Source organism: Balaenoptera musculus, chromosome 8 (assembly GCF_009873245.2).
Source record: "Balaenoptera musculus isolate JJ_BM4_2016_0621 chromosome 8, mBalMus1.pri.v3, whole genome shotgun sequence".
NCBI lineage: Eukaryota > Metazoa > Chordata > Mammalia > Artiodactyla > Balaenopteridae > Balaenoptera > Balaenoptera musculus.
In genome coordinates, this window is record NC_045792.1 from 84,482,390 (window position 1) to 84,507,696 (window position 25,307).

General features: G+C 45.4%; 1 protein-coding gene across 2 annotated transcripts; it reads right to left on the reverse strand.

Moving 5' to 3' along the window:
* Positions 1–1,535: 1,535 nt before the first annotated feature.
* On the reverse strand, positions 1,536–22,518 carry CD59 (CD59 molecule (CD59 blood group)). Of its 2 annotated transcripts, none has more exons than XM_036860389.1 (4): positions 22,414–22,518; positions 13,188–13,272; positions 9,553–9,654; positions 1,536–3,076 (listed from the first exon to the last, which is right to left on the reverse strand). In XM_036860389.1, exons 2-4 carry the CDS (start codon positions 13,252–13,254, stop codon positions 2,874–2,876), a joined length of 372 nt encoding a protein of 123 aa, XP_036716284.1. In that variant the 5' UTR covers positions 13,255–13,272; positions 22,414–22,518; the 3' UTR covers positions 1,536–2,873. The 2 variants fall into 2 exon arrangements, with proteins under 2 accessions (XP_036716284.1, XP_036716285.1); XM_036860390.1 differs by lacking the exon at positions 22,414–22,518 and adding an exon at positions 19,690–19,713.
* Positions 22,519–25,307: the final 2,789 nt, after the last annotated feature.

A 25,307-nucleotide genomic window follows, 5' to 3' on the forward strand; every position in this document is an offset into this window, starting at 1 on the left:
CTGGGTCTTGGTGCTGAGATGAGGAACTCTGTGAGACCTCACTCCAATGACTATTCCCTGGGGTCTGAGGTTCTCTGTTAGTCCAGTGGTTTGGACTCAGAGCTCCCAGTGCAGGAGCTTCCCCCCAACCCCAGGCTCGTGAATTAAGATCCTGCAAGCTTCATGGGGTGGCAAAAAAAAAAGAAAGAACAAAGTAAAAAATAAAATTAGATTAGGAAACTGATATGTTAGGAAGAATGTAAAAATAAAAATATAGATGAATCAACAACTGGAAGGTACATCAGTACCAAAATAGTAAAAAAGAGGAGGAGGGAAAGAAAAAGAAAAGCGAGGGAGGAAGGCCTTGGCTGTGGAGGGTGGGGCCTAATCAAGGGCGGGGTTTGGGCAGTGGGCAGGGCCTATGCTCAGGACCCACAGGGCTGGAAAAGGCCCTGGGGGCTGTGGGGGGTGGGGCTTAGGCTCAAGGAACAGAAGGGGCCCAGGCGTGCCCCCCACCCCCATCTGAGGGCAGCAGACCTCACCTGGGAGCCCAGTAGGCTTCCTGGGCTCGAGTGGGCAGTGCAAACGCCCTCCTCTCCTCTCCTGCTCCTCCTGGATGGCCCCTCCCGCCTGCCCCCAGGACCCACGCGGCCTGGATGGGGCTTTGGATGGGAGGGAAGTGGCTTGGGAGCTCAGCAGGCTCCCCTGCCCGAGTGGGCCAGGCGATCGCCCTCTGCTCCTCTCCGGCTCTTCCCAGGGAGTCCCTTCCACCTGCCTCTCCTGATCTCCCTGGGCTCAGGGGTGCTGATCTTGTCTGCTCCACTTCTCCTCCCCCCTTGGTCCCCCTACATCCTACTGGTTCACTTTGGGGTTCCTCCCATCTCCTTGGGGGTCAGAGTCCCCACCAGCGGCCGGCAGATGCCCTATTTGTGGGGAGACGCTATCTCCGCATCTTCCCACACCACCATATTGACTCCTCCTCTCTGGCTTTTTTTTAATGTTTTAAATTTTTTGGCTCTACTGCATGGCTTGCAGGATCTCAGTTCCCCGACCCAGGATTGAACTTGGGCCACAACAGTGAAAGCACTGAATCCTAACCACTAGACCACCAGGGAACTCTCCCCAACTACTGGTTTTTTGCAGTCTGGTTGAATGCCCCTTCAAAGTTCCCCCAAATTCATTTTCTGCTTAAGTGAGTCAAAATTGGTTCTTGTTCCTTGGAACTAAAAGGTACTGTATGAAATGAGCCACTTTGCTGTGGGCATGGTCAGTACTTTCTTGGGCAGAAAAAGTTCTGTTGAGGAAAGAGTCACACCTAGTATTTTGTCTTTGAACAGAAGATTAAAGATGATGTAAGGAAAAGCTCTGAGCCAATAGGGAACACAGAGCACCAAGGTAATGCTAGGTTTTGATGAGGAAGCCTCTATTGGTCTGTGTTTAAGTAATGGCATCAACAGAAGAAATCTGGTACTGTCCAAGATCTCTTCTTTCAGTTGCTACCATTGGGCATGTCACCTATGTTGTTATCCTTTTGGGCCAATCACCACACTCATGCATTTGATGAGATTTTATTTTCAGAAAGGCAGTATTCATTCTGGTTTGTCCAACAGATCACATAATCAAGGAGTTTTTTTGGTTTTTTTTAATGTTAATCAAGAAATTCCACTCTCATCGGCAAAAGTCAGGCTATGCTGTTAAATACAGCCAAGATTGTAAGCATACAAATGTCATTAAGTCTACTGGATCTTAAATTATTCACCAGTACCCACAAGAAAGAAGCAAAACTTTGTCATCCTGAAAAGGTGTATCACTTTTTAGGAAACCGGTAGCGCTTCTGAAAGCCTCAGCATTCGTGATTACGCTAACAGCCCTTACAGATGTATTTTACACTATCTGTTCTGACTCAGCTAGGAGCCAACAGGCTGGATGTCGGCAGGTAAAACACATCCCTTCAGAGCTGTTACTGTTTATGATGACATTTGGAAATCTCAAATCGTAACCCCAAAGGCTCCTCCTTTTCCATTCATGCATTATACATACACATATGAAGAGTTTTCCTACCGGTAACATTTAAAATAAGCATACTTAATAACTGCAAGTCACATGTAACATAGAATATTCAAATGTTTAGTTTTTAACTGTGTGTGACAAAGCTAAGACAGCCTACCATTCCAATAAAAAAGGCGGGGAGTGGGAGGGATAGTTTTAACACACCATTAACTTATGCTACTGAGTTTTTCTAGTGAAAGACAGCAAAGCCAATACAAAATTTAGGGACAGAAGAAAACACAGATTTCAGCCTCTGGTGCTTCTCTAAAGATAAACCTTGTGCTTCCATGCCCTGCCATCTGGAAAGCTTACCTCCTTCCCAGCCAGACACCTTCTAGCTGAGAATACAAGTCATTGAGAATCTCATTGTCCCTGACAGCCCACACCTGGAATATGCACCATGCCTACCTGGCAATACAGGGGCCATGAAAGACGAGAATAAAGCATGCCTTGTGAGAGACTGTTGAAAAGGAGCCCCCTGCCCCAGTCACCCAAAAAAGTACTGATCACATTAACTACATCCAAGGAACCAGAGGGAAATAGCTGAAGACTGCAGAGAATATACTCAAGCTGTCACTGCAAAGAGCAGAGTAAGAAGCATGCAACTTTACTCAAATCACATGCACTTCACTCAAATTTTTTCCCTCAAACAGGTCTTCTCCGCCAACAGAACTGGTCTTCAGAGTCCCTCTGAGTTCCTCTCTCTAATCTAAGTTGCTCAAGCTAGTTTTAGTCTTTCCCAACAGGATCCAGCTGGAAAATATAAAGCCTTTGGAACGCAGCAGCACGGGAAATAAGGAGTATACAGAAACAGGAGATTTAGGAGAAGCCCTCCTGGTGTAGATTTAGAGACAAAAGCTCCAGACTGCCACCAGCAGCAGGATGACCAGCAGAGCTGTTTTCCCTGATATACTCGTCCCATCACTTTTGTTACACAGGTTCTCCTGGCAGCAGCGGTACTGAAGCTCCTTCTCCCCTAAGGCTTTCGCAATGGCTTCGAAACTGCAACGGTCAAACATCCAACACTGGTAGTAAGTTTTTGTTGGCACTGTGGGGGAAATACACACACACAAAGATAAGCAATCAAGCAGGTAAAACTCTGCACCTGTCTTTGAACTCTCAGTTCTACTTCTTAGAACTTATCCTGGGGAAATAGAGACATTTGGGTAAAAATATGTATCCCAGTTAGCTTATAAAGGGGAACAATTAAGTAAATAATGATCCAGCTCTGAATGGAACTTTTCCATAAAAGCAAAGTCTCATCAGAGCCAATACAGTTGTGTGTATATGGAAGGCAACAGGAAATCATACTAATGTTTGAATTACCAAGATTTTTAAACACATGCCCTCTTTGATCCAGCAATCCCACTTCTAGAATTTACTCTATGAAGTTACTTGAAAAAAGGTTAAAGGTATATGCTCAAGAATGGTCACTGCACTATCTGTAGCAGCAAGAAACTTAAAAGACAAACAGTCAGTTAATAAAAAAGCATTTGAGTAAAATAGGTAGAGTTCCACACAACGAAGTTCCATGCAGATAAGGAATGCCACAGGACCATGTGTATTGACATGGGAGGAGTTTGAGTTTTTTTTTTTAAGTGCAGAAAAATAGATAAATTGGACTTAAACAAAATTAAACTTTTGTGCTTCAAAGAACACTATTTTAAAAAATTAAAAAGACAAAACCCACAAAAAGTGAGAAAATGTTTGCAAATCGTATATCCGATAAGAGTATAGTATACAGAATATATGAAACACACTTACAACTCAACAATAAAAAGACAACCCAATTAAAAAATGGGCAAAGGATATAGATACTTCTCCAAAGATATACAAAGGGCCAATAAGTGCATGAAAAGATGCTCAATATCATTAGCCATTAAGAAAATACAAATCAAAACCACAGTGAGGATCAATTCACACCTACTAGGATGGCTATAGTCAAGAAATTGGAAAATAACAAGTGGTGTCAAGGAAGTGAAGAAACTGGAACCCTCAAATATTGCTCGTGGGAAGGTAAAGTGGTGCAGGTATCTTGGAAAAGTCTGGCATTTCCTCAAAAGGTTAAAAATAGTTACCATATGACCTAGTAATTCTACTCCTAGGTAAATATATTACCCAAGAGAATTGAAAACTATGTTCACACAAATGCTTACACACGAATGTTCACAGCAGCATTATTCAAAACAGCTAAAAAGTGGAAACAACCCATATGTCCATTAACTGGTAAATGATAAGCAAAATGTGGTATATCCATTCAATGGAATATTATTTGGCCATAAAAAGGAATGAGGTACTGATATATCCAATAACGTGGGTGAACATTAAAAACATTATGCTCAGGGACTTCCCTGGTGGTGCAGTGGTTAAGAATCCGCCTGCCAATGCAGGGGACACGGGTTCAATCCCTGGTCCAGGAAGATCCCACATGCCGTGGAGCAACTAAGCCCGTGCACCACAACTACTGAGCCTGTGCTCTAGAGCCCACGAGCCACAACTACTGAAGCCCGTGTGCCTAGGGCCTGTGCTCTGCAATGAGAGAAGCCACTGCAATAAGAAGCCCATGCACTGCAACGTAGAGTAGCCCCCGCTCGCTGCAACTAGAGAAAGCCCGCGAGCAGCAACGAAGACCCAATGCAGCCAAAAATAAACAAATGAATAAAAAATTTTAAAAAAAGAATAGATTATATACTTAAAAAAAACAAACAAACAAAAAAACATGATGCTAGTGAAAGGAGCCAGTCACAAAGGACCACAACACTGTATGGTTCGATTTATATCTAAATGTCCAGAATAGGCAAATCCATGGAGACAGAAAGTAGATTAGTACTCCCTGCTGGGGTATGGGCGAGGGAAGAATAGGGAGTGACTGCTAATGGGTATGGGGTTTCCTTTCGGGGTGATAATAATGTTCTGAAATGAGTGGTGATAGTTGTACAGAGTTGTGGACATACTAAAGGCCACTGAATTGTGCACTTTAAAATGTACTTTGGAACTGAGATATGTGAATTATATCTCAATAGAAAAAAGCCTAGATGCAGAACAATATGTAGAATGTGATCCATTTGTATAAAGTATATGTGTGAGGGTGAGTATACTACTTTTCTCTGAAAAGATTACCAAGTAATTTAACAGTGTTACCCTCACAGAAGACTATCTTTCATTTATACATTTCTCTGTAGACTGAGATTTAAAATAAAAAATCACTGGATGAATGTATTTTAAACATAGCTTAAACTTCCTTTAAAAATCATTAGATTATTCAGTAAAGCAGGAAAATTTTCCAAAAGAATGTGCCATTATGGTCCCAATTTTTACACACAAAGGAAAATGCAGGCCAAAATATACAATGCCAATTAGCTTATAGTGATTTTTTAATATTTAGAAAAATTATGTTAAATATTTTTAAAAAGTGAGAGTTGAGAGAGAAGAGAAGATAGTTGTGCTAGATGCTGGGGACACACAGATATAGAAGGTTGGTCCCTGCCCTGGAATCATTTTCTTTTCTTCTGTGTTGGAAAGAAAAAAATACAGATGCCCATTTCCTTATTTAAGGCCAGTAACTAATTTATTCTATTTCATTCACAGCTCAGAACAAAACTTCTAAGTTTATAACTGCAGGTATAACTGTTCTGTCCTCCCCCCTCAGAGGAGATGAGTGTCTGGCCTGGATTTTAATGAAGTTTGGTCAAGTGGCAGAGGCCAGATAGGAGTGTTCCAGTGACTCTACCTGCTTGGATCATAAATATTTTAAGTGGATGCTTCTAATACTGTACTAAAGAATGCTGTTGAATAGGACAGCATTAATAAGTTACTGTCTTACGTAGTAGTAATCAGGCTTTGGAACTGGGAAAGCATTAAAGTCACCAGAATGTTGATTAGGGAAGCCTAACAGCTTGGGGAGAGCAGATAGTAATTTATTAATAATTGCTACCAATTAATCACTTACTATGTGTCCTGCAGTGAGCCAAGCACTTTACTTGAATGAACTTATTTGCATAACAACCTTCAACGGTGAGCTTCTCACCAAAGCCACTATCAGAATCACCCGAGTAAAAGTGGATCATATCACAGAGTCACCGGAATGTTAAAGGTTCTCTCTCTGCTAGGCACAGCCTCCCCACTCTCTTTGAAGATTTGCCTTGAGTCTGCCTTTACCAAGCAGTAGTCCCCAGTTGCCTTAGGCATCCTTCAGTGTGTCCCTTATTTGAAAGGCCATTACAGAAATGATTGCTTGGCACTGTCATCAGAGGCTCTGCCAGACTCTAAGTACATGGTTTATATTTCCAGGACCTAGCCAGGACGCCAGTAAATAGTGGCTGAAGTAGCGCCCATCTGTCTCTCTTCTAGACTGAATCTGCACAGCACTATCACGCACATTTCTCCACTAACTGCCCCACTGACCCTGGGAGATAAGTATTCCCATTTCACAGCTGGGGTGAAAATACGGCTAGATTAATTAAATAATTTCTCCAATGTATGCCTGGCCTTTGATTCGTGTTTATGACAATGTGCCTCGCCTCTCCCAGGCTGATGTCAATCAGAGTCAGAGGGGCATTTAGATGTTCTGTTACTATCTGCCTTACTGTAAGGTCTGAATATCTATATTTCAAGAACTGCTGTTACCACATGTCTAGCTGAAGTTTGGGGACCTATGTTCATGAGAAGAAGAAAACTATTTAAGATTCACATTATCCTTAAAAAAATAGATTTTATACTTGAGGGTAGTTTTAGATTCACAGCGAAACTGAGCGGAAAGTACACAGTTCCCATAGAGCCCCCGACAGCCCCACCTCCACCCCAAACAACCTCCCTCCCTATCAACATCTCCCACCAGTACATTTGTTGCCAACTGATGAACCTACATGGACTCATGATCATCACCCAAAGTCCATAATTTACATTTGGGTGCACTCTGGGTGTTGTACATTCTATGGGGTTTGACAAATGTATGACATGTGTCCATCATTACAGTATCACACAGAGTCCTAGCTTCGTTGCCCGAAAAATCCTGTGCTCCACCTATTCATCCCTCCCTCCTCCCCCACTTAACCCCGGGCAGCCACTGACCTTTTTATTATCTCCTTAGTTTTGCCCTTTCCAAAGCATCACATAGTTGGAATCATAACAATGTAGCTTTCCCAGAGTGGCTTCTTTCATTCAGTAATACATATTTAAGTTTCCTTCATGTCTCTTCATGGTTTGATACTTCATTTCTTTTTAGTCCATTCTCTGGATGTACCACCATTTATTTATCCATTCATCTACTGAAGGACATCTTGGTTGCTTCCAAGTTTGGGTAATTATGAATAAAGCTGCTATAAACATCCATGTGTAGGTTTTTGAGTGGACATAATTTTTTGACTCATTTAGGTAAATATCAAGGAATGCAACTGTTGAACCTTATGGTGAGAGTACGTTTAGTTTTGTAAGAAACTGCCAAACTGTGTACCAATTTATACTCCTTCCAGCAGTGAATGAGAGCTCCTGTGGCTCCACATCCTCGCCAGCATTTGGGGTTGTCAGTGTTTTAGACTTTGGCCATTCTAATAGACGTGCCTCATTGTTTACATTAATCATTTTTACAAAGCATAACAGTTCATTATAAGATGAGTAAATTCTGGGGAATCTAATGTACAGCATTATGACTGTGGTTAACAAGACTGTATTGTATACTTGCAATTTGCTAACAGAGTAGATCTTAAGTGTTCTCATCACACACAGAAAGGTAACAATGTGAGGGGGTGGATGTGTTAATTAGACTGATTGTGGTAATCATTTCACAATGTATATGTATATCAAATCGCCATGTTGTACACCTTAAATATACACAGTTTTTATTTGTCAATTATACTTCAGTGATGTTGGAAAACAACTAAAATGGAAGTTTAACCATTCAGGTAGGAAACAATGGGATTTGTTTCCTAGTCTAGTCTACTTCCCTCTTTCCTTCTCTCCACCTCTACCATCTGACACACCCACTTCATCAATAAAAAACAGAGGCAGGAAGAACTTACTGGTGGCAAGACAGAGATCAGAGCTCAAAGCTTCTAACTGATAATCTAATACTTATTCTACACATAATATTGCCTTTATTCTCTCATTTGGAAATTATACTTTTTGTAGTGGGGGTCTACGAGACACAGACAATCAGGGTTAAGAAGTAGGTTTCTGTGTTCATAGATAATTGGTGCTCAAATATTTGTGGAGTGAATGACTATTCTCTCTGGGGGCCTCACTATGCTTTCTACATTAACAATCAATTAATACAGTCCTCCAGGTGAGGCAGAGGAACTGTCCCCTACAGAATCAAGGACCTTACATGCAGGCCTTGGAATCTGAGCTGCATTCCAGGAGTTTATATCAAAATTATGAGATACTCCTGTTCTTTAGACAGGATAATTCTAATTTGTTCTTACTTATTGAGGGATTTTTCCTTTCTGGGGAAGTGAAACTCCTCCTCCTTTCTATCAGGTTTTTCTGAACATGTGGGTCTCCCAAGGCTTTTATGAGTTTACCTGATGTGCTTAGCATTCCTTGAGGTGGACACTGGGAAGAATTTACATAGAGGGTAGGAGTGAACTAACTTGAAGGGTATTTTTACTTTTATCTCTTAGAGATGGAAGTCAGGGGGTTTACCTTGTACACTAACTGAGCAGATCCTGAAATAGCCACTCCTCACCAGTATCATTTCCACACATTGATTCAATCCAGAACCACACCCAGCAAGAGCAGAGGTCATGCCTTTGCTGGTTTCTTGCCTCTCTCCACCATTTCCTAAATTCCATTTTAATAGGATTTATGGAGGAAGCGATTCCATAGTCTAACCAATTTGGAAAATGCAGATATGACAAAATTTGTCAATGTTGACAGTTCCCTACCCCAAGCCCATGAGTGCCTTGTTCTCTGAGGCCACCAAGCCTCGGTACCTACTGTTGCCTTTCTTGGGAACACCCTTCCTCTCTTAGTCCTCTTACTTCCTACTTGTCCTTTGAGCTCAGCGTGAGTCCCCTCAGGACTCTGTATGTATTAAATTCCCCACGGAATGAGACACGGGTATATATAAAGACATCTGTAATAGCTACACAGGCCTCTTTCACAATTGTCATCGTCTCCTTTCTTCATCTTTGTACCCCGAGCTCCTAGCTCAGGCTCTGGCACAGGGCAGGCTCTCAAAAGTTTGGGAGGCAGCCAGTGTTGCTGTTAAGAGCACAAGTGTTGGAATTAGATGGATTCCCATGTTCAGATCCTGAGCTGGTTCCTTGACCTTAGTCTGTTGCTTAATCTGAGTCTCAGTTTCCTCATTTACCAAACGGGAATCAAATATTACCCCGAGTGGTAGACGGGAAATATTAAATAAAAAAACAAATGGAAAGTGCTTAGTGCCGCACACCACTGGTGCTATTAAATGGTAGCTATTACTTGTTGAATACGAGTCTAACAAGAATGAGAGTGGCCCAGATCTTTTCCCAGGCCCTCTTCATCCCATTACACTCAGGAAGAGGGGGAGGGGGAGGCTCTTACCGGCTTTAACGATGAGACAAGTATCTTGGTTACGTGAACAATTGACGGCCGTAGTGCAGCCATTAGCTGGGTTAACACAGCTGTAGCACTCCAGGCTGTGACCTAGGATCAGGAAGAATGCCCGTCAGCACCTGGTAGACCAGCAATGACTCACCCTCCTGGCAGCAGAAGCAAGCCCACCATCTCCATTAGTGTGGGTCAGAGGTCAGCAACTCAGAGTGGGCTTCCTTCCCACATATATCTGCAGTAGATATAGTTTTCCAAGCTCAAACTACAGTTCCAGCAGCAGTTTTTTTGGACCCTGAGGCAAGCGCAAAGGGAATTTCCAGATTTCAAAATCCATTTAACTGTGCAATCGAGAAGCTTTCTCCTACTTTCAACCGGAAGTGATTAATCTGCAATGCAATGACATATTAAAAGGAATCCATTAAGAGGATAAGCTAACAGAATTCTATAAATCCATTGCTTCCAAGCAGTGAAGATGCTCTATCACATAACATTCTCACGGACTGATCATCAGGCTTTGGCAGTACCTATCTGTGTGAGAAGACATGCTCCAAGATGAAATGCATGAAATCTCATTACAGATCAGTATTGACAGATGAACATTTGCAACCAATTTGACGACGGGGAACACTAACTTTTGAATCCCAAGTAAGCAAGATGTTATTCTCCCAGAAAGAATTCCGTTCTTCTCATTAGTAGATCTGTATTATAAATAATTGTACTCAATTATTAAATGTTTGAATTCCGTCAATTAAAAACTTGGAGAAATTTGTGTTCTCTCTTATTTATATAAAAGCCTACATCATATCCTTGATTTTTGTCTCTTGGCCTGCAAAGCCTGAAATATTTACTCTCTGGACCTCTGCAGAACAAGTCTGATGGCCTCTGGGATAAGGCGTCCTCACTGCAGCTGTTCCCTGCTGAGGGACTGACCCATCGCCAGAAGCAAACACAGTCAACGGGCAGGCGGCAGCCATACACTTTAAGCCCACGTGGGTGGCAAGACATGCACAGTGACACTGAACACGAGGGTCAACTTACATCACAGGCAAATGCCTCTGGTTCCCCAATGTGAAAAATGACTAACCCTCCCACTCATGTTCTTAGGATTCATCTTTGGTGGCTAGACTTCAAGTTTCACTGGATTAGTTTCCCTTCTCTGTTTTTTATAACAATGGTGATGGAAAAAGATGAGTCACGTTCCACATGTGTGATGGGAAGAGTTGGAAGCAAGTTTTCCTGATTCATGTAGACATACTCTTTTCTATAATAAGAGATCACCTTCTTCCGGCCACGTGGCTTCTGCCACGTAATCAGTATTTGGAAGTACCTATCGGTGTGAAAAGACATTTTCAAAGATGAAATATGTAAAATCTCATAGAAGAATGGCATGGTTAAACCAAGACGACATGTGGGTTTTAGAACCCAAGAGCTGACTTTTAGTTCTAAGGCCAAAGTCTAGGTTCATCACCAGGGAGAGGAATTCTCAAAAGGCCAGAAGAAAGTGGCTTCTCACTTCCTGAGCACAGACAGGAGTGAAGCTCTCTATAACATCTTTTTTAAAAAAAATTAATTAATTAATTTATTTTTTGCTGCGTTGGGTCTTCACTGCTGCAGGCTGGCTTTCTCTAGTTGCGGTGAGCGGGGGCTACTCTGTTGTGGTGCGCAGGCTTCTCATTGCAGTGGCTTCTCTTGTTGTGGAGCACGGGCTCTAGGCACGCGGGCTTCAGTAGTTATGGCACATGGGCTCAGCAGTTGTGGTTCGTGGGCTCTAGAGTGCAGGCTCAGTAGTTATGGTGCACAGGCTTAGTTGCTCTGCGGCATGCGGGATCGTCCCGGACCAGGGCTCGAACCTGTGTCACCTGCATTGGCAGGTGGATTCTTAACCACTGCGCCACCAGGGAAGTCCCTATAACATCTTAAATGGCCACGTCAAACCTTCAGACAGAGGAAATAGAGCTCACCTTTGGAACTTCTGTGAGGCAGAAATATTCACAGCTAACACAGTGTTCAAATACCTAAACTTTCAATCTTCAGAGAATTGCTATAAGAGGCAGGCTCAAGGATCTCCATCCCCATTTTTCAAGAGAAAACTAAGACTAAGATGTTAACTAACTTGTCAAAAGTCACATGGCTACTAAGAGGAGAACTGGGATTCACACCCAGGCGATCAGTTCTGAAGCCCACGCTTGGTTTATTTACCGTGATGTTCTTCTAATTGTCCTGAGTGGGAAAGAGAAAAAACCAGGACCAATTATGGGGGAGACCAGGTCAGGGGCAAGCAATAAGTCAGTGCCTGTTTGATATTCTAGCTACTTAGCCAGGGTGGAGGGGATCTTCTTCACACTCCGACTCCCTCACGAAAGACCTAAGTGCCCCCGAGACCTGTTACAGAACAGCTAACAGCACCAAACCCAAGCCTGCTCCATAAACAAATGTAGACTGCTGGAAAGCAGGTATGACCAGGCTATTCTTACTACAGAAAATTCACTGGGTAGAAGAATTAAGACAATAATGTATGTTGTAACATAGTGAACCACGTTACAAACCTCCATGACTACAATCAACAGACGTGGGGAGGGAGGGGGGTTGTGACTTCTGTCTTTTCTCAGAGAGGGAAAACTTGTTCAAATGTGTCCTTGGGCTCCTTTGTTCTTTGCTTCAGTTTCCTCAACTGTAACATGGGCGTAATAGTACTGAGTCCTTACAGGATGGCTGGAAGGGTTAAATGAGCCAGGGTCCGGTACAGGCCCTAGTAAGCATTCACCATATGGGAGCTACTAAAGCTACAAGCTCTAAGACATGTTCCAACATGCAGATGCCTCTGTAGTGCCCATCACGTGGCTACTTCCTTTTCTGCCTCCCGTCCCCACCCCTCAAAAATAAATAACAATTAGTAGTACCAACATGACATAGGCAGAAAATGACCTTTGATGTTCATAAGGAGGGAGGCAAAGCAAGTAACACAGGTGTTCCTACTGTTACAGAGGTAACGAGGATCTCCACGAGGCAGGGAGGGGTGGCCCCGTGAAGGAGCTGGGGCAGACACTCTGGTGCCAGGCTTATTTGGGTTCAAATTCTGGCTGCACCACTTTGGTGTGATATTTTACAAGTTATTTAATCTCTTTGGGCCTCAGTCTTGTCACCTGTAAAATGGCAATAAAAATAGTCCCTGCTCCACAGGGTGGACATGAGGATTAAATAAGTAAATACATGTAAAATGCTGAGAACAGTGATTGGCACGTGAATGCTATGAGCAGCAGCTGCATCACGTGGGAGAAGCCCAGGGCGGGCGGCTCAGCTCAGCACTCTGAAGATGGCATCCATCGGTAGCCCCAGCGGCTGGCGGTGAGTGGGCTGAAACTTAAGCAGCTCGGTGTAATCGCTCCCCACAAAAGCAGCTCTGTCACCCAGGATGAACTGTAACTGAGGAAGGTGCTCCACTCAGGGTAGGGCCGTAACACAGGAAGGAGCGGTCACGCCACCCTGGACCTGTAACACCGACGGCGAAAGAACCGAAGCCCCGCCCGAGGTCTGTGGCATCAGCTTGGTCGTCCCGAGGCCTAAGAAAAAGTTAAGGGCCAAGGCGGCCTCCATGATCCAAATCCATGTCCCTCTGGACCACTCACCTACATGGCAGAGGACAGCCAGGCTGAACAGGAGCCCGAGCAAGACGAACCCTCCTTTGCTTCCCATTGTGACCGGCTACAGGTTCTGGAAGGAAGGAACACAAAGCATTGTCATGAACCAACAGGTGATTGCCGGGTATCTCAGAAACCAAGAGCTGGAAGGCCTGGGGGCTTTCAGGAAACATGGGAAGGAGTGAGCAGACCAAGAAAGCAGGGAACCTCCGGGCTGGGTGCAATGAACCGAGGGTGCTCTCAGGTGGGGGGGGGCAGGGCTTGGTCCCTCCCTGGCTGAGACCTCGGCTTACTGAAGAAATGCTGCTGGGCCTGGTGGGAGGGGCAGCTGCAGGGAGTCAAAGCACACCGGGCCCACCCCAGCTCTCACCTACAGTAGCCGTGAACCCTTGAATAAATTCAGTTCCTCTGAGCCTCAGTGTTCACGACTGAGCAGTGGGACAGCACTATCTTCCCCTTCAGGGTCGCTGACTCAAATGAGAATATGAACAAAGTACGTAATGCAGCACCTGCGAGGCCCCACCCCCAGCTGCTGGCTGAACTAAGCCTGAGCCCAGCAAGGGCCACTTCTCCAGGCCACGCCACTAAGTGCATCAGATGGAAGGGGTAACTCTGGAGGGCACCAGCGTGCATTCAGCGGCAGAACAGGAGGCAAAGGCTTAGCGTGCACAGAAGCTCTGGCTCCCCACCTCCACCTCACTCTGGAAAAGTAAGGAGGGGTTCCAGGTACCTCTGATGACAAGTCCCCACAAGTCCCCATTACATTAATGCCTAGATGTGTGGCAGTGAGCATCAGGGGAGAAGAGGGGAGGGCTGAAACACCTTGAACCCTCCTTTTACCCGAGCAGGAGGCCAAGACACAGGGAGGTTTTTTTTTTTAGACTTATTTGTTTTTTAAAGATTTTGATGTGGACCATTTTTAAAGTCTTTATTGAATTTGTTACAATATTGCTTCTGCTTTATGTTTTGGTTTTTTTTGGCCCCGAGGCATGCGGGATCTTAGCTCCAGGACCAGGGATTGAACCCACACCCCCTGCGTTGGAAGGTGAGGTCTTAACCACTGGACCACCAGGGAAGTCCCCACAGGGAGGTTTTTAACTTGCCTAAGTCCGAATCATGAGCAGTACATCTAAGGAGCCTCCCGACCCTACCCCGACTTCCCTGAGCCCATCCTCCAGCAAGGAGGCAGCAGCTGCTCCAAACCAGGGCGGCTCCACATTCTATCCTCCTGGGCCGCACAGGCCAGGACTTCTGCCCGGTAGACAGACGGGGCTCTCGGTGGGTGGGCCCTGCCCTCCTCTGGGTTGGAAATGGCATCTCTCACACCTTTGAAGGTCACGTGACGCTCAGGAGTTGGCTGAGGAAGGCCAGGGGAGAACTGGGAAGCGAACAGGGCAGGGCCTGGCGTTGCCCAAAGAAGACGCCATTGAGTAAGCCACGCCCGGGAGAGAGACAGGTCGCCTGCTGACATGTGGGAGGGTGGGAAGAAAATCTAACTGGGCCTGGCCTTTCTTTACAGGTTGAATACCCCCACTTCCCTCTGGCACCTGCAACGCCTACCACAGCCTACTAATGCCCCCCGCCACCGGGCTGACCCTCCCGGGGCGTAGCTGCCCACAGCACCCCTGCGTGGTGAGGACCTGAGGCTGCCCGAGGCCAGTGGTCAGAAACCCAGACTCTAGGCTGGCGAAGACCTGGACACAAGGTCTGGCTCTGCCACGGCTACCGAGCCTCATTCTCCTCACCTATAACAAGGGGCAGGTGCATGGGCGCTTTCCCACACCAGGAGATTGAGGTGAGATAAGACAAGTTAACTATGTGCTTGACAGTCACAGAAAAGTGGTGGTTGTCACCGCTTCCTACCTCACCCTGGACTTCCTTCCTGACCACACCCAGACTTCCTGCCCGAAGTCAGGCACGTCCATACCTCCCGGTCAGACTGTCGGCCTCTCCAGGCTCTCTTGTTCCCTGAGCCTGAGAGATGGAGGCAGCGAGGTCTCTGCATCCTAATAGCTCAGGGAGAGGCCCCAGACCCTCCTGCCAGCACCTGACGCCCCTGCAATGCCCTCTGCCGGGAGCCAGATGAGTCAAGGGAGAGAATCACAGCGTTCCCGCGCCACCCACCCCCAGCCAGTGGCCCAGGCCCAGCATACCCCAGCTCCCTGCCTGGTTCCTCACGCTCGGGGGCATCTGGGTAGAAAGCATGATTCACACACTCAGCTTAGATAGGCCTGGGGCTGGGAAGAAGTGCTGCAAGAGAACAGGAGAGGAAGGCACCCATCTGAGGTCCGCGAACAGGGACGCGGGGAGCATCAGACTCTTCCTAAAAGTTAAGAACATCTGCTTCCTCAGGCAGCCCTATTGGAGGAGGAGGGAGGGACCTCCTGACGGGGGTGGGTAGGTGCTGGAAGGGTGCCGGGCTGGCAGGAGCTACAAGCTCCAGGAGACTTCGCTCGGAATGGTCCTTGGCATGAATAACACCATTACAACAAACAAAGAGGATGCAGTGCAGTGAACTCGCCCTTGATGACGCGCATCAGAAAGAAGGGTCTACTAAGAAAGGCTCATCTCTTAACAAAAGCAGCGGAAACGGCACAGTGAACTGGTCTAGGGACAGGCTTTCTCGTCGACCGGTGAACAAAGCCTTGAATATTTCTGGCTCTGCCACTTATTGCCGTGTGTTACTCAACCTCTGGGCCTCCCTTCTTCACCAAGTAAACACAGGGATAATCACACGTACTGCACAGCATGGTGCCTGGCCAAAGAAGGCCCTCAAAAAGCAGTAGCCACCATGAGTATTACTGGGAAGTCATGAGGTTCCCAGGAAAAGAAATTGGGCAGGGAGGGGGTGTTGGGGGTGAAGGGTGGGGAGGGTCGACAGAAGGTAGCATCAGGTCAGGAAGCTGGACAAACAGTCTGGACTGGATGGGCAGGGGAGATCGCAGCCCCCAAACCTAAGGCCATCCATCCGGGTTGGATGGGGAGTGTCAAGACTGAGCTTTAAGTCCACAGGACTGGCTGGTAGTCACAGCGGCTGTTTCTGTGACTCGGCTATGGGAGGGCCAAGATGGCAGAGAGAGGAAGTGGTCAGTGTACGGACATTGAGCTGTTCGAATCGGAAGACCAGCTCTTCATTAACCACTACTGAAATATGAATTTCCAAGGGCGATATGTTGTTATGAAATGGCAGGGGTGGGGGACAGAAAATAGCTGATTGTTTTAAAGCTATTTTATAAATGCCCCCAAAATGCTGATAGTAGTAAACACTAAGCAGGATTATTTATAATCTCTTATTTCTCTTCCTGACCTTTTACTTTTTGCCATACCTCCCCAAATATTCTATAATGAGCCAAGCATTATTTTTATACTTAGAAATAGGAAACTCCACACATTACAAAACTTTCCCTTGTAGTAGTCATAGATCACCCGTCTTCTGGCAAGTCTGTTACAGAATTAAAAAAGAGAACTGAACCTCATGGCTTGAAACTCTGCCCCCTAGTCTAAAACATCCTCCATTTTAAATTTAAAGATGATGCCCATAAGTTAAGTGTAGATCAGATGGTAGATGAACCCAGAGAGCTGCCATTACTTTTCTAATCCACACAGCCAAACACTTAGATGCAAGATGCATCCAGAAGACCTCATCACTCTTTTCTAAACATAGTAGGACTCATTTAAACAATGGATTTAATTACTGGAAACAGCCCAAAGTCATTCTGCCTCCCATCCAAGTACTAACCAGGCCCGACCCTGCTTAGCTTCTGAGATCAGATGAGATGGGGCGCGTTTAGGGTGGTATGGCCGTAGACCCAAAGTCATTCTGGAAAAGGTCCACAGAATAAGATCGGTGAGCCTATTGGAAAACACCATTTGGGAGTCATAGGACACGTCTGGAGCCAGCCTTAGGAAGTCTGGACAGATTTTCCTGGGTGGCTCTGAAGTTGAGTCTAAAGGGAATTCCCTCAGGGGCACGCCAAATAGGCTTTTCACCAGAGGAATAAGTAACAGTCAAGGATATACAAGCATTGTTAAAAACAGTAAAAATTTGGTAACATACATTTCCAACAAGAAGATGAGTAAATTATGGTACACTTCCATGGTGGGGAACTACACATCCGTGAAGAGTAACAGACATGGAAGGCTATTCACAATGCATTAAAAAAAAAAGCCAGTTTAAAAATAGCTATAATTTTATTACTTTGTCTTAAAATACATATATATACACACACACACACACACACATACATACACACTCGTATAAAAAAATGCTTGGAACAACTTCCAACTTTTCCAAACATTTTGGATCATGTGATTAACAGCATGGTAGAATTATGAGCAGCTTATTTATGCTTAAATATATTTTCTTAACAATGAACATTTTTATAGAAAGAGCTCTCAACATGAGTGAAGAATATTTTAATGTACTTATGTGTCATTTCACTTGCAGCTTAAGTTTTTATTTTTGTACTACTCCACCTGATTAAGTATTAAAAATATATACCACCTTTCAAAATCTGCTACATTGAGGTAAAAAATACTTCATGTATATATATTCTCCTATGTCTAAAAATAGTTATTTTAGTCACACCCTATATTTGTAAAAAAAAAAAAAAAAATGAGGCTTGTGTGATTTTCTAGTAGTCCTGAAAGACCTATATTCTAATCCCACTCTGCTGTCAATTTATATAACCTTAAGGCAGTCAACTACTTTACTTCAGTTCCTAATTTGTGAAGTGGTAATAATGATTTTATAGAATGATAAAATATAAAAATAAGACTTGAGGGTTTTAAAGCTCACTATGGGCTAAAATGTTACATGGCACTTTAAGGAACAAACAGACAAATGCACACACAATCCTGGGGTTACTCTGTCCTGGGCTTAGACCTGACCTGGAAATAATATTTTTACTATGAGGTGCCAGATTTCTGAATTTCTTCCAGTTTATCAGGACAGCAAAATAAACAGCTATAAAAGCCAGGAGAAATGGTTGGGAGAAACCAGGGCTGTCCTATTTGGAAAAGTAGAGTCAGAGACAGTAACCATCTTCAAATACGGTAATGGCCACCAAGGAAGAGAGGGAGAGGTTATTCTGTGTAATTTACAAAGAGCATTAGGATCAATTAGGGAGGCATTCTGAGCTTCCTAAGAGCAACTGCTTGCCATCACTCCACCCCTTCCTCCCTCCCTGCCATGTGCCAGGCACTGTGCAAAGTGTCAGCACATATGGAAATCAATTCCCTTGGTGAAATGTGAAAAACTCCCCATCACTTGGAAATGTTCACACAGAGAGCAGAGATCACAGATCAGAGATGATGCAGAAAGATGCCAGCAGAAAGCAGCAAGGGGTTAAAACAAAAGACCTCTGAAGTACCAGAGATTCTCATCCTACAATAAGAACCAACCTGATCATTATTTATTCATTTCCATCCACCTGAGATGTAAGGGGAAGCTACAAGTTGCAAGGTGATTTACAAATACAGGCATCCCTAATCAAGTTCCTGAAAATGTTTTGGGTAGCCAGTTTATGGACAGTGCAAACCTATATTCCATTATTTTAAATAGGAAAACAAAGACGTGTTGCTGTCCATCCAAAGACCCCAGCCAGTCCCCCCAAATATCTATCTACCTATCTACGTATCTATCTATCTATCTATCTAAACAATCCAAATAAATGTGAACATAAAATATTTAACACTCCAATGACCCAACAAACTGAAGGAATACATCGGTGGGTATATTTACTCTACGAAGCAAGTTCAGTCTCGGCACCTACACCCCAGTCATCTCCACAACGATCATTTATGAGCCCACTGTGAGCTGAGCAGGTGCCGTGCTAGGCACTGGGCTACAGTGACTGCTGAACCAGGCGAAGCCCCACTCTCAAGAACCTTACAGTCTAGCAGAGGTGGACACCAACTAATGTTAAAGACCAGGAAGAAAATAAAATAGGGTAACAGTACTGGTTCTCTAGCTTTAGTGGGCATCAGAATCACCTAGAGGGCTGTTAAACACAGATTGCTGGGCCCCGACCCTAGAAGTTCTGATTCTGCAGGTCTTGGGTGGGGTCCAGTTAGAAATTAGCATTTCTAACTGGGGACCACACTGAGAGCTGAAGATTCAAAGAGTGAGATGGACTTTGCCCACCCATGGGGATTCTGAAGACAGAGCAAGGGGGTCACAGCTGAGGCATACAGGTGGCCTCTAGAAGTGAAGAATGGTCCTTAACTGACACTCAGCCAGGAAATGGCACCTCAGTCCTCCAACCCCAAAGACTGTACTGTGCCAATAACTTGAATGGTCAAGGGGACAGATTCTCGCACAGAGCCGCCAAAAAGGAACACAGCCCTGCTGACACCTTGATGTGAGCCCAGTGAGGCCCGGGTCAGATTTCTGACAGATGGAACTGTAAGATTAATAAATTTGTGTTGTGTTCAGCCACTAGGTTTGTGGTGATTTGTTTCAACAGTAATAGAAAATGAATACACCAACCTCAGAACTGGTACGTGGCAGAGCAGCATCTAAACCCAGGTCTGAGCTCTTAACCACAGTTAAACTCTCTGGTGGGGAAACTTCTTGTGAATTCAGCTTCTGAAATAAATTGGTTAACAAAGGCCACCAGAGAAGAGATTTTACATCGGCGACGTTGCCACAAGATTCACAGATGCCCAGGAGTATGGTTTCTGTTCCTGGGAACCTGGAGCCTTAGAGGCTGATAAACTTTAAGGCTAGAAGTATTCTCAAAAATTAAACCCAACGTTCCTACTTTATAGGAAATTAATGGAGGCCCCAGGGGATGAAATTACCTGTTCCCAAGGCAACAGGTTAGTTGCAAAGACACACTGGGTGGATCTTGCTTCTATTTACCAGGGGCCAGTAACTCACAAGTAACTTAACATTACCTGGAGGCCAGTAGTGTTAGTGGCTTGGGGCTTTGCCTCCTTATCACCTTGTACACACACAGCCAGGCAAGCTGAGAAGATCACTGATCTTACACAAAGATCACTCAGCTCAGAGAAGTCATTACATCAGCAAGTAGAGACAAACAGAAAGCCACCATCATAATGAACAGCCCCTCCCAGCTACTCTGAGGTGCCAGAGACAACCATCTCAGAACTCTCTAAACTACACAAATCGGAAGCTTCCTCAACAAGGAAGGGGCTTCCTTGCACTTTGTCCCAGGAACTCAAGTCTCTAGTTCTCCAAAGAGGGCCCTTGTCAGACAGCTTCGTCACGGCCCTGCCCTTTGAGATTGTACATGCAGAGCCAACTGTGTAGTGAAGATATTTCACAAGATATAGGGGGTAGTAATAACATGTCCTCCGCTTTGGAAAATCTCAAGCACCTCTGGGCTTGGTTTTGTTTATGGCGTTTTTGTTTGTGAGGTTCTTCTGGAGCTGGCCCAGAATTTTTAATGCATTTCTTTTCAAGAGCTTGTACCTGCAGCTGTCAAAGCTGAATTCCATTAGACACCCGCTCTCCACACTCTTAACATCCATTTGTATTTGGACTTCTACCTTACAAGCTACTCAGCATAATGAGGTGTTTTCTTTATAGTTTTCCGTTTGAAAATACAGAAGCCATAGTTTCACACATTTGGTCCGCAGTCAGGCACCTCCCTCAATTAACATTCTGAGCTGTATGCGCCTTCCTTAGAGAACTGGGAGTAAGCTGCCCCCAGCGGGGAACATGGGTACTGAAACATTAACAGCCACATTTGTTCTCCACTTACCAGGTGCGCACAGAGCCCTTTCCACGAATTATCTCATTTAGTCCTTATGACACCCTAAGAAGTAAGGCCTGTTATTTTAGCAATAAGAAAATGAGGTGAAATAGCATGCTCAGGATTACGCAGCCAGTAAGAGCAGAGCCAAGACTCAAACTGGTGCCAAGCCCAGGCCCTTGACCACAAATGAACTTCATCACTTCTCTGCAAGCAAACCATGTGTCAAATTGTACTTATTTTAGGAGCATTCCAGAGCCATCATCACCGACAGATGAAGCTAGACAACGGAGAGCAGGGTGGTAGGAAAGAGCTGTTTCCCTGATCTGTGATTCTCAGAATTGTACGCAAAGTAATCTTCGGATTATCTCGCCTGTATTTGAGGTCTCTCCCTCCTTTTCAAGAAATGTCTGTCATCACAAGCAACCTTGATATGGTGTGGGCTATGTCTCTAGGTTTGTAAAATGTATGGGCTGATTTGTTTAGAATGAAATAGAATTATTGCAGTTGAGAGTGGTGGGCAGGTCTCAGCTGGAGCACCCTGATGTCCTCAAAAAACTGGCCAAGAACAGGATTTTTAAAAGAATCAGCTGGCCACGGCAGGAGGCACTTTCAAAGTGGACATGAGGCATTATAGGAAGGAAGGAAAGCACTGGTCAAAAGGAAAACCGGAGGAAGCCTGAGCCAGAGCCTTCACTAGGTGGCAACCAGGCCGAATCGCTATTTCACAAAGACTCCGAGGGCACGGACGAGACCCGAGTTTCGGAAGTCACACAACTACTGCCAGGGTGAGTCACAAACCCCAGCTCTTCTCCGTGTGAGTTCCGGGATAAGGGGTGAAGCCACATACGTCAGAGGAGAAATGGAACGTTACCTGGTACATTTCCAGGATCCATGGAAATAACCACTACTTAACGTTTCCTTAAAAGTCTGCCGTCAGACTCTACGAAGGGTGCGGCCCAAGCTGGCCCAAGCAAACTAAAATTGGACTTAAAATGTCTAAGTCACGACCCCACCCTGCTGTTTAAAATTCAAAATTTAAACCTCCAGAGGAAGAGAAGAATGTCCATAACTTCCAGGGATGGCATTAACCTCCTTTCAAGGTGCGATGCGATTTCTTTTCCCTAAACTGCAAGAGCTTCCCTTCAGGTTCAAATTTCGAAACAAATACTCCCAGGGGAATGGAGGGCAGGGCCCGCGGAATGGGGGGTGTTTGGGAAAGCGCGCCCGCTCCCCCCTTCTCGTTGGTCGTATACAAAGGAATCGCGGGGAGGCTGCGGGCCGCGGGCGGGGGGAAGGGCGCCGGATCTCGCCGTCCCCGGGCGCGGAGGCCGGCGCAGGGTGGGCACGGCCCTCTCGGACCCTCCAAACCCCCCAGTCCCGCGATGGCAGGGGCCCGGGCCCAGCTGCCCGTGGGCGCATGCGCCGGCCCACATCCCCGAGTGCCGGTCCGGGAGCGCGGCTCCTCTCCCCTCCCGGCCCCCAGACCTCACCTTCCAGCCCCAGTCTTCCGCTTCTGCGCGGGTACGCCTGCTCGGGCCGTCCAGTCCCTTTTTATTGCCTCGGCTGGGGCGGGCTCCGCCTCCTCCCGCCGGCCCCACCCCGCCCAGGCTCCGGCCTGGCCCTGCGCGCCGCAGTTTGCCAGCGAAGGTCACCCGACCCGGCGCAATTGCGGGCTCCAGGCCCCGGTGCAGAAAAAGACCTGTGGCCAGGACTAGATTAAGACCTTTATGGTAAAACACTGAAAACGGAAGGTTTATGATGTTCTTCCTCCGATTTGTTATCGAAAACCAAAACAATATGAAACTCCAAGACTTATGAATTTTCCTCCTTTGTTGAAAAAAATATGAAAATGTTTTTCAAAATGTTTGTGTGCCCTTGCCAAGCTCCCAATTGGCCCGGCTGTCGGTTTAGCCAGCCTGGCTGCAGCCTGAGGCTCCTTTCTGCTCTCGGGCTCTGGTAGCCTCCAAGTACCCTTCAGCCATAGTCACTTCTGTGACTTGTTTGGAACCAAGATGAAACTCTGCTGTGGGTTTTTTTGGGGGGGGGGCGGCGTGCCCTGCAGCTTGTGGGATCTTAGTTCCCCGACCAGGAATGAAACCCACGCCCCCTGCATTGGAAGCCGGGAGTCTTAACAGCTGGACCGCCATGGAAGTCCCTAGAACGTTATTTTTAGGTGAAGATGTAATCTGAAGTTTCTGGTTATCACTTTGTCACTACGCACTGCAGAACCGGCTTAAAGAGCGCCATACAAGGGGGAGTGGGAAAAGCAGGCCAAAAGTACAGGTCTTTCTCCAAGAGACTGACCTCTGTTGGGACTGTGAGACTCTTTGAGGATCAGGGTAAGAAGGTATTGTATCTCAGGACTGCTCATGTTGAATCGGGAGCGGAGGAACCCATGACAAAGTTCAAGCAGGGGAAATCATATGACAACTGATCATGACACATGCCTTCTACCATGATCCTCTGATGGCTTTGGGATGTCAGGGAATGAATTTCATTTGGTGGTGCCTTAATCTTGGTTTTTCTCTATACAAACAGGATTCTCAAATCAGAAAGATTTGCTTTGATATTTAAAGTGTGTCTGCTTAAATCAGCTAATACATGTGTTTCCTATGATAGCTTGTTTACAAAGCTCTTCCACATGCATTTTCTATGCATCCTATAAGCTCTTCCCTCCTTTAAACTCTCTTGGGTTCTGAGATGCCACTCTCTCCTGGTTTTCCGTCCAGTTCCTTGACCTTTCGGTCTTGAGATTCTTTTCCATTACCCTCTCATAATGTGGTGTTGCCAGGGTTGGACTGAGAACCATGGCTGTATGTTTTCCCTGGGAGACTATAGTGCACCCACTGTTTTACCTTGGGAATACGGTTGGCCCTCCATATCTGTAGGTTCGGCCAACCAACTGCAGAATATGCAGTTACCAAGGGCTGGCTGTATTACACCATTTTATATAAGGGACTTGAGCATGTTTTGGTATCTGTGGCGTTCCTGGAACAAATCCCCTGCAGATACCGAGGGATGACTGTATGTATGTTTGCAGATGATTTGCAAATCTTTATTCTCCAGTCCCGACCACTCCCTGGATCTTCATATTCATATCCAACTGATTACTGGACAACTCCATTTGTATGTCCCACAAACACCTTGAACTCAAAATGTGTCCAAATCTGAACTCATATCCAATGTTCCACTGCTTTTCCTGCAATTTTTTTTCATAAATGAAGCCCCGTACCTGGAATCAACTTCTATTTCTTCCACTCCCACACATGCAATCACCAACTCCTGCCTATTTTATCATTTAGCTACTTCAATTTCATCCTCTCTTCACTCTACTCCTACTGATACTGCCCTAATTCATGCCTGTAGCATGTCTTACTTGGGCCATTACAATTCCTTCATACCAGGTTTCCAGGCTGCCCATGTTAATACCTGCATCTCTTGCCCCTTCTCTACTTATCCACCTGCTGGAGACCTGGCTGGTTTACCTCTCTCCAGCCTTATGATTGACTTTTTACTTTCCATTTAATTTTTCCCTTTTCTCATCATCCTTCCTGGAATACAATATGACTGCAGTTGCTATCTTGCAGTCATGAGGTGACCTTAAAGGTTAAAGTCTGCTACGAATGGTAGAACAGGATGATGGAAGGAACCTAGAATGTTGACACCATTGGGCCACCTTATCAGTCCTGAGCTAGTTACCTCCTACTTTTCACAAGAGAAAAAAAAAACCCTAAGCTATTTAAGCTCCGGTTTATTTACATATCTGCCTCTCCTGATACATCAAGCTTCAGACAAATGAGTAAAAGATAAGTGGTGTTCTGAAGGGATCTAGGAGCCAGAAATGGGCTTCGCTCCACCAAAAGCATAGTCTGACCAACTGTTAGATCCCTTTTCTGTGTGAATACACATTCTTGCCAATGAAATAAAACACCTGAGGTTGTTATCAACTAATCAATCACACCTTAGTATGAACTAGAGACCATTCATTCAACATACTAAGAGAATGAATTCTGATGGAAGGATAAGCAAGCCTGAAGCATTCTGAGGAGCAAGGATTGGATGGGGTGGCAGGGAGATTTGGGACATCATGAGTAGTCTGGGAACTGAGAGAAGAGAGGCCATTCTGAAAAAAGAAAGATGCAAAGAATGGCAAGGTATCCTGGCGCCAGCTTTAACTTCCAACGTTAACTAGTTTTAATTAAATCATTGATTTACTGGGGAAGTTTATTTTTCAAAAAACCAGTGGGTTAATTAAAAAAAAGGATAGGGCTTCCCTGGTGGCGCAGTGGTTGAGAATCTGCCTGCCAATGCAGGGGACACGGGTTCAAGCCCTGGTTTGGGAAGATCCCACATGCCGCGGAGCAACTAGGCCCATGAGCCACAA

Coding starts and splice junctions, on each gene's coding strand:
- CD59 (XM_036860389.1), bottom strand. CDS start 13,254: ATGGGAAGCAAAGGAGGGTTCGTCTTGCTCGGGCTCCTGTTCAGCCTG. Junction 9,655..13,187: donor GGCTGTCCTCTGCCATGTAG/GTGAGTGGTCCA, acceptor TCCTGATCCTAG/GTCACAGCCTGGAGTGCTAC. Junction 3,077..9,552: donor TTGTCTCATCGTTAAAGCCG/GTAAGAGCCTCC, acceptor TTTCCCCCACAG/TGCCAACAAAAACTTACTAC.